Source organism: Bidens hawaiensis, unplaced genomic scaffold (assembly GCF_021521415.1).
Source record: "Bidens hawaiensis isolate Kalapana, Puna unplaced genomic scaffold, B.hawaiensis_p1.1 tig00022403_1, whole genome shotgun sequence".
Lineage (NCBI taxonomy): Eukaryota > Viridiplantae > Streptophyta > Magnoliopsida > Asterales > Asteraceae > Bidens > Bidens hawaiensis.
The window spans coordinates 157,967-167,863 of NW_027493493.1; the positions used below are offsets into that span (position 1 = coordinate 157,967).

A 9,897-nucleotide genomic window follows, 5' to 3' on the forward strand; every position below is an offset into this window, starting at 1 on the left:
TCTTTTTTGGTTTGATGTTTGGAAGGGTGAAGTGCCATTTTGTTTTAGATTTCCACTGCTGTTTGCTCTTGAGACTAGGAAGGGGTGTAGAGTAAGTGATAGATTATTAATGTATGAGAATGAAATTTGTGGACGGTGGGATTGGTGTCGTCAACCGCTGGGTCAAGAGGAAGTAGGTGAATTAAGAAACCTCTTGCTAGAATGCCAACAAGTGAGTTTGGTGGTCGGATATGACCGAGTTATTTGGAGTTTAGAAGAAGATAGCGGGTTTTCGATTAAAAGTTTGAAGAAAATATGGTCGATCATGGTGGCGCAATGGATAATTATGTAATGGAATGGAATAACTGGGTTCCAAGTAAGGTTGGCATTCACGCTTGGAGAGTGGAGATGGAGCGTATTCCAGTTTGGGTTGAGTTATTGAAAAGAGGTATTGCGGTGTCATCGGCGGCGTGTCTTATTTGTGAGGAGGAGGTAGAGTCGGCTGAACATTTAATGATTTCATGTCGTTTCGCTCAACTTGTTTGGAGTGTTATTTCAACTTGGTGTAATGTCCCATCTATATATGCCTTCACAATTAGAGATCTGTTGGAGATGCATCGGTATACGTCTTTTTCAAAGCGGAAAGCGAAGGCCTTTTATGCAGTTTGTTTGACCACGATATGGTGTGTTTGGCGTGCTCAGAATGCTCTTGTGTTTGAGGGTAATCCGATAGTTCTTAATAATGTGGTTGGCGAAATTAAGGCACTTAGCTACTTGTGGGTTAAACATCGGGGAAAAAACACGAGTCTTACTTCGGAGATGTGGCGGGGCTTTAAGCTTTGATGTTGTAGGTGGTTTTGTTTTTGTCTCGTTGGTTTTTTGTCTTGTATTGCTATACGCTTGGTGACTTGGTGGTTGTTTTGGTCGTTGCTAGTATCTTGCTTATAACGTTTTTTATTTTATTTTATAAAGTTTGGTTGGCCGTTCAAAAAAAAGAAGAGAATAATAATCATTTATGTTTAGGCATATTTTTATGTACACACTAAAATAAATGAGCCAAAAATACTAGTAGTTGTGCAGCCTCTTTTGAATTGCTTCATCACATTAACAATCAAATCAACAAAACACATAAAAATATAAATAAAATATATACAGTGACAATCTGATTCTGCTGATTATACATCATCAGGGAAGCCAAAGTCACACGCAAAGACAGTTATAATTCTATGTTGTCGTATTAATCTGTCTCATTTTGTATTAGTTAGAAGGTCACTTATCAGTCACAATCTTAAGAATGAAGCTTAAAGTTGGGATAATTTAAAAGCAACTTTTAGTGATTGTGATGGGTCGGGTTTAGTATTCTCAATCCCATACCCGATTATTAAAGCTCATCCCATACCCGTCGGAATTCGGGTATCTCATTAATCTACGAAATATAATTAAATAAAATTATATCGGGTAAGCGGGCCTATGTAATCGGGTAATTGGTTCGTGTAATCAGGTAACAAATTCAAAACCCGCAAAAGAATTTCAAAAGTAATCCCAAACCATAATGGGCCCGTCACAAATGATAAGGTTATATTTAAGTTTAAAAAAAAACTAAGCATAGCATTCAAATGGTAACTACACAGCTGTTAATTTAATCGTTGCAGCAAATTACCCCAATTTTAAATCAAAAGGACAAAATCAAGCAATAAATCGAAGCATTCAAACCTTAATTTTCAGCAAGCACCATGATTTGCTGTGTTTAACTACGTTTTTCATATGTCAATTGAGTTTGTCGGACATATTTAAAAAGTAAAGTATACAAGTTTTGTCATTTTTGAACAACAGTAGGGTGTGTACAAAACCGAAAATACCAAATCGAAACCGATAAAACCAAAAAAACCGAACAGAAAAAACCAAACTGAAATAGAAACCGACGGTTCGGTTTTGAACTTTAGCAAAAACTGAAATATTGGTTTTGGTTCGGTTTTGTATTTTGTTAAGAACTGAAAAAACCGAACCGCGAAATAACCATAATATCTTAGCCGTAACCATTAGAACAAAATATACCGACGACCATTTGTTTGGTTTTAACAAATGATTAATAACAAATATATTTGGTTGCTACATATGGTTAATAAGTAATAAGGGTTGAGTTATAATAAGAAGATTAGTTTTTGTATGAAGGATATGAAATAATCTTGTCCATTCATTTTATAATTAAATAGTTGAGATTAGATTAGAGAGAAAATCAAGTGTAAAACAAGCGTAAGAGCATAATAGTGATAACACATTTGTTGACTTTCTCTCTCCACATGCGACGCACATGTCAAATTCCCTCATCATTTTAAAACGTCCCTAACTTTTTTATACGACATTTTTTTAAAAACAATTTCACCTTAATAACGAGTGTTTTTTTATCTTTTATATAATTACCATATTGCTATATAAAAATAAAAAAAATTCCTGAGTTTTTTACAAATTGTGTTATACCAAAATTGTGTTTTACAAAATTATGTTATACAATTGTGTTTTATTTTTTCATAGTGTTTTTTGCATTGTGTTTTTTACATTGTGTTTTTTATTGTGTTTTTATTTTTCATAGTGTTTTTTCCATTGTGTTTTTTCATTGTGTTTTTCATAGTGTTTTCCATTGTGTTTTTTCCGGTGACCATTTTCGGTTGATCATTTCCGGTAATTGTTTTTCGGCGATTTTTCCGGGGATTGTTTACCGGTGACTTTCCGCCGAATTTTCCGGCGAAATTTCCGATGACTTTTCCGGCAAGGTGGTGGTGGTGGTTGTAGGAGATGAGTGAAAATTCAAGTGAGTTTTTAAGATAAATTAAGTAAGTTTTAAATATTAAGGTAGTAGACTAAAATACCCTCCTTAGCATTCTTAAGAAAATCCAACTTCTTACTTAAACCCAACTCTAAGTAATAATACTAGTACTTTTAGTTTTGATTTTAAATGTATATTTTCTTAACTTTAAATATTTTAAGCCAAAATATTCAATATTTTATTAATCATTAGTTTAAAGAAAAAAAAAATACCATGTATGATTTCAATATCTTGGGCCAAGTGTTTTTTTTGCCCAAAATGTTTTGGCTCGATTAGCAAAACGGAAATCACCGCAACCAAAACAGAACCGAACCCAAAAACCAAAAACCCCGAAACCTAACTGTTTAAAAAATTATAAAATCAAAAGTTTGGTTTTTGGTTCAGTTTTAGTCAATAAACGCACCAAACTGCACAACACACCCCTTAAATAGAATATAGGTCTTATTATTGATATACTTTTTAAAAAGGTTTTAGTATTTTTTTAAAACATATCTTATTTAATTTTAACTAATACTTTATAAACAATCGAAAAAAATATGGCAATTAGTTAGGCACAACATTGTTGTTTATAGCTAAGGGGCGTGTATAACCCGACATTGAACGCATAATCAGTGTCATTATATACATCTGATGACAGTGCACACGTAACCCGAAGTTGGACGCGCAACTCGTGCGAAGCTAGTACACGAGTAACCGAAGATTGAACACACGTAACCGGCACCGGAATGCACGTTACCGGCGTTAAACATGCTAAACGAAACTGGTACTGGGCAATGGGTTAAGCGCTAACAAAATTGGGTTACGTGCGTTAGGTGGTGCTGAACACGCGTTTATCGGGACCGGTACATGTTAACAATGGCATTCGTGTAGCCGATGGCGAAAATCAAGAGGCAAAGCTGAAATATACAGTTTTTTTTAAATAAATCATTTTTTAAACCAACTCGTTTTGGCCCGAAACCCATTCTGACCTGACACTATTTTAGCCTGAGACATGTTATGACCTCACCCCTTTCGACTTGAACTCGTACCGACCGGAACCAATCCTTTTTTTTTTGGTATTGTAGGTTCCCAGCAGGATCTACACGAGATATCGCGTTCTAAGTAGGTGCGGAATCCCTACGTAAGACGTTACGAGTATAGAAAACAATACGAGCTAACACACGATACGATAACCAAACACACGTTGTATTCCAACTGTAAACACGTGATACTATGATCACTGAATACAAAACTCTCTGACTCGAATACACGAATAAACTCTGATTTATGAATAAGCCGTATACAAGATAGCTTATATAGACACGACAACTTCGCCTGGCATGTTCAGGCGAAGTTGTCCCTAACTTCGCTTGTCTAACAAGTTCGCCCATATAAGCGAACTTGTTAGCAACTTCGCTTACATACAAAACTCAAATCTAACTAACACGATTACAGACACTCGACACTGAACTACTGACATCATGCACCAACAGACTCCCTCTTGGCAGTAGCTTCATCTCTTTAGCTTCAAACACGTGTCTAGTAATCTTCAATCTTCTATCTTCAAGCATGCACTCCTTCTCGAACACAAACCGAGACAACTCTTTGATATTTCCTCGCTTCGTCTTTCCAAGCAGGAATATAAAATATCTTCTTGTCATTCAACACCTGCAAATCAGCTTGCGATAAGTTTACCAAGTGCATCGGATCGTACACTCTAAGAACCTCTTGTTCATCTTCGTCTTCCATCACTGCCTCAGCTGTCTCACAATCTACAAACCACCACTTCAGGTCTTTAAGCACATCCTTAGGCATTAGCTTCATCGGTACTTCTTTCAAACACCGGATCGGTTTATACTTCATAATCATCCAAGGCTTTCCGTCTGCTCTCAAACCTCTATCCTTGTCTTCAACAAGTTTTCTCTTTTGTGGTTTCAACAGCTCAAATTTCTTCTCTTTTATACTCTCTTTCCACACAATTTTCCCAATGACTCTAGCCATATTATCGTCACTTCTGTTTATCAATCCCAATCTGGCTAAGTCTTTCACTTCACATTCTGGCAGTGTATTCAACGATCTTAACATCCTTCTAAAGTACTGAACACCGTCATACCTTTTAATCACGAAGAGCCACAACTTCTCATCATATATCCAGCAAATAATTCCTTTCTTCGCTTCAGCATAGCCTTTAATGTTGTAACTCTTCTTAAACATTGTAGGAACCGCCGGTTTCTTCGTTTTGACGAACCACTGAGCATAGCCTTCCTTCCATCTAGGCTGCTCTTCCCATTCAGACTCATCACTTGCCATCTCTTTACTCATATCTGCTTTCTCAACATCTGGAATGTCATGCTCAATATTTTCCTCAACTATCTCTCCCTCTTCTATCTCTGTATCAATCACAATCTCTTCACCAATCTTCTCTATCACATCACTCGGTAGTACATCATCATCACCAACCAAAACATTATCCATCTCCTCTACATCCACCACCACCACATCATCACCACCAGCTGCAGTTGTCGACTCCCCCTGAGTTGTGGAAGTTCCAAGAGCTTGATCAGTTCTTGGCAACTCACCACCTGCATCTTTCGATGCATTGGGATCATCGTCTCTATCATTTCGTCTCTTGGTCCTCAACTCGTCGCCTTTACAGCTCGTCTCCCCCTGAGATGCCAAGAACTCCTTGAAAGCATCTATGATTTTGCCATGTTCAACTAGCAGGGATGACTGCATCTGATTCTCTGCAACTAGGCGTTGAATAGCCTGGGTCTGGATAAGATTAATCCTTGACTGCTCTGCCACGACCCGTTCCAGTGCTGCTATTCGTTCAGAGTCTGATAGGGTTGCATCGAAATCGAACCTCATATGTGATATATCTTGAGTGTACTGAGGAGGGATTTCCGATGTCACCGGGACCTCAAAAGTAGAAATAGACGTAACCGCAGGTGGTATCGTCACCGATAACCCTGCGGTGGCCACAACAGTCGACTCTATAAATTGTGCCACGACCTCCGACGGAGTAACAGTCGGAGGCGGCAATGAAACGATCTCAGGAGTCGAAAGTTGGAAAGTAGTGGGTGGGAGGCCAAATGTAGATGAGGCAGCCACCACGGGAACAACCGTAGCGCTTGGCCTTGTAACCTGTAGTGATGAGGGAACCATTGTCATACCGGATAGTGCTAGTGGAGTGAAACGTACCACCCTAGAGCTCTCACCGGCTCCTGATCCTGCACCTATCCGTTCCCTTCTTGACATCCGGATCAACTGTTGTACCTCTTCCTCATAATCTGACTCGCTGTCATCAACAGTTCTCTTTCTCTTCCCATGTAGTCTTTCTCGAGTTACCATAATCCTTCTTGCCTCTGCCACTTCATCATCAGAATCAGAACCAGCCACCGTAGCAGCTGTCCTAGTAACATTCATAGTCGAAGCACGTTCAACCGGAACCTGTACGTTTTCCTCTGGATCCACCCGATCCATATCAAAGAAGCCTTGACCACCAAATTCTGCATCAAGGTCCACGTTCTCCTCCGGTGACACAACAGGTGCAGCATGTATAACTTGAGGTGCTCCTGCCTGTTGTGGTGCCGGGTCCCTAAACTCGTGCCCACGAGTAGGCACATACCCCGGGTTGATCAAGTACCCAAAGAGTGGAGTATGCCGAGGACGGAGCTCAGGTTTGCTCCTCGCACCGGAGGATCTACATTGGGCGAAGATCCGTTTGTTCACACTCTCTACATATCGGATCGGACGGCGCTGAGGAAGCGTTGGAGCAACATGATTCAAGATCATTTGTAGGAATCTTGGATACATGATGAATCGCTCACGCGCCATCGCTCTTCTTTGACGATCAATCTCATAAAAGACCATCTGACTAAAGCTGAATCGCTTGTTGTAAGTCAGAGCAGTCATCGCTGACTGCATGGTCGCGCCTATGCCATCAGTGCCCGCCTTTCTCCCTGACATGCAAACAATCATGACATGCATGAGAAAGCGCCACTGGTCAAGTAAAAATCCTTTCCTCCTCTGCGTATCCCCAAGGGACCAGAGTATCCCATTCTCAAAAACGCTCCATCACGGAAAGGAGCTACAAACTCTGTTGGGTCATCCCTTGTCTCATTCCCAAATCGTAAAGCCGCCCGGATTTGTTCAGAAGAGAACTGAACAATCTGATTGTTGACTGTTGCGCGCATCACCGGGGGCTCGACTCTACAGTCGTATTCCACTGTCTGCCAAAAATCCTCAATATTGGGCAAGGATATTGGCAGAGTTGTTGTAATCGCGTGGAATATCCTCGAGCGTAAAAGAAATGTGATGATTTCGCGGAAATCATCAACTCCGCTCGCCTCCGGGTCTAATGTTATGTACATGTTGTGACCCGGGAAGAACTGTCTCTGGTGATCACCTCCGTCATCACCGCCTGCACCACCTGCTCCAGCAACAGCAGCCATATCTGCAACAAACAGGTTAAGTTAGATAAACGTCAAAGCAAATCACAAGTTCGCCTGTTACCATGAGCGAAGTTGGGATCAATTCTGTATAGGCGAAGTTAAAGGTGGGGCGAAGTTGGGAAACAACTTCGCTTCAACTTGAACTTCGTCTGATAACAGTTAAGAAAAATGGTCCAGGCGAAGTTAATGATAACTTCGCCTAATCACAACATCGCCTCATAAACTGTTTCAAAATCTATAATCAGGCGAAGTTAAACCTCAGGCGAAGTTACGGATAACTTCGCCTAAACTGTAACTTCGCCGAATTCGAATCGGCAACAGTTAGTGTTTACGAACGACGTGTAGATGATGATTTCGGAGATCGAGGACTCCGTAATACATGATTTTATGAAGTTTTAGACGTTCAAGTAGTTTACTATCACGTAAAAACAAGTTTGAAATCGACTGTTTAAGGTTTCGAAAGACGAGGTCGATAACCGAGTCGAAACGACCGATGATTAACCTCAAAAACATTAATTATACGAAACTAGAAACCTTACACACCTTTAATCACGGAATGGAATCGAAATAAGAACACAGATGATTTTGATCGATAAGTTCGCTAAGGTTTCGGAGTATAAGTTCGCTGAATTTGAAATAATGAAACTGTTTGACCTATAAACTTCTTTATATAGGGTCAAAGTTAGTACAGGCGAAGTTATCGATAACTTCGCCTATTCCAGGCGAAGTTATGAACAAGTTCGCCTGTATTTACAAAACAAACCCCTATACTTTAACAATTTTCAATAAAGTTTTAAAAACATCCTTTAAAGCGTTAAATGATACGATCAAGACCAAGTAACCACGTATAAAATCATACAACTACGTAAGTAACGAAAATTTGAAAAATTAAAGTACACGGGATTAAATTTCAGTCTCGACAGGGACTACCATGTTTTAGAAAAGATCCGAATAGGAATCTTACTAATTACGTGACTGTCACACAGATCCGTGTTCAGCTGTATTATGACATAAAGAAACAGGTTGTAAGCAGGTAATATACTTAAAATGGTTTTCATTGTTTCTGTGATACGGGTTAGGTTCAATTAAGCTCAAAACTTAAGTGGGCAACAACTCAGAGATTATGATGCCTCCTATCTATTCTCAAAGCGTATTTTGCTTTCCCCAAGTCACCCGAATTGACCTCGATCCGTAGTGTCTGATTAAGTAGTAATTACTCTTCGATCTTAGGCTCTGCTTCCCGTTCACCTTCTTGCGTCTTGATTGACAATCATTAATATTATGAACTCTAGAAATTTTTTATTTATTTATTTATTTAAACATGTATATACACAACTTCAAGTAGAAAATAACTGCAAGTCCCGAATCTGGATCACTGCAGCGTCTTGACACGCTATCTTCACGGGAATCAGAACACTCACGGGCTAGTGTATGACTGGGTAATCGCTTTTCTGCCTATCATTCGGAAAGATATGTATGAAGACATTCACAACTCTTAAGGAGTTTCCACATAAAATCGAGTAGATTTAGTTAGTATCACTTCTACTTTTACGCACCATAAAAAGCTACCATGACATACAATGACTGTTCTAAAGTCTTTTAGGCCTAATGACTTCACTAGTTAAGCACACAGAATCAGTATATCTATCACTTTCCAAGGTTGGATCAATTTTCTGTTAAACATAGTAAAGATACTTCTTACGAAGTAGTAGACTTGAAAAATAATTTCATCTCCCATAAAGAAAAATTTTAACATCAATCGCCCCGACCAAATCAAAGTCTTCAGGTGAACGGCTATCCCGAAGATCCAATGGATCAGCTGGACCGACCACATACTAGTATGTGTCCTTATAACTAAGTATGATCGACTAATTTTCAGCGAAAGAATGAAAATACATCATAAACCGCCCCGGTCACTTTCAGTCATCTGGTTAATGGCTATCCTCATATTCTACAAGTAGAAATGTGGACCAAACATATCCGAAGACATGTCCTTCAAACTGAGGCAACCGACATAATTCTAAGCGATAGTGACGTTTTTTTTTGTTTTTTTTTGTTTTTTTTTAATTCAAACACAAACATATGACATGGTTACTCGGGATTGATCATCCCATTCAGCTCAACAAGGTTTTGAAATCTAGTTTTGTCAAACGCTTTCGTGAACAAGTCAGCGAAATTATCTAACGTGTCAACCTTTTCGAGCTCAATCAGTTTCTTCTCAGCACAATCCCGTATAAAATGATGACGTATGTCAATATGTTTAGTTTTACTGTGCTTCACGAGATTGTTAGTTACTGAGATAGCAGCAGTGTTATCAATGCATATAGGAGTAAGTGAGAAATTCAGACCGTAATCGCGCAACTGTTGTTGAATCCAAAGAACCTGGGAGCAGCAGTTGGATGCTGCTATGTATTCTGCTTCACAGGTTGAAATTGCGACTGAGGTCTGCTTCTTGCATTGCCACGACACTAGTCTGCCACCAAGAAACTGACATCCACCAGTTGTAGACTTCCGACTCTGATTGCACCCTCCATAATCAGAATCTGTGTAAGCGACTAGCTCCAAGTCTCCTCCTCTCGAGTACCACAACCCCAGCTTCGGCTTGCCTTTAAGATACCGCAGTATCCTCTTAGCACACTTCAAATGAGATTCTTTTGAGTT

The 9,897-nt window shown here is 39.4% G+C and overlaps 1 protein-coding gene across 1 annotated transcript; it reads left to right on the forward strand.

The window, feature by feature from the left end:
- The first annotated feature begins 294 nt into the window (after positions 1-294).
- LOC143565542 (uncharacterized) lies at positions 295-822 on the forward strand. Its single transcript, XM_077052494.1, has one exon. The coding sequence runs from the start codon at positions 295-297 to the stop codon at positions 820-822; it is 528 nt and encodes a 175-aa protein (XP_076908609.1).
- The last annotated feature ends 9,075 nt before the right edge of the window (positions 823-9,897 follow it).

Bases quoted from the DNA above. Each gene is read 5' to 3' on its own strand.
- LOC143565542 (XM_077052494.1), top strand. From the start codon at position 295: ATGGTCGATCATGGTGGCGCAATGGATAATTATGTAATGGAATGGAAT.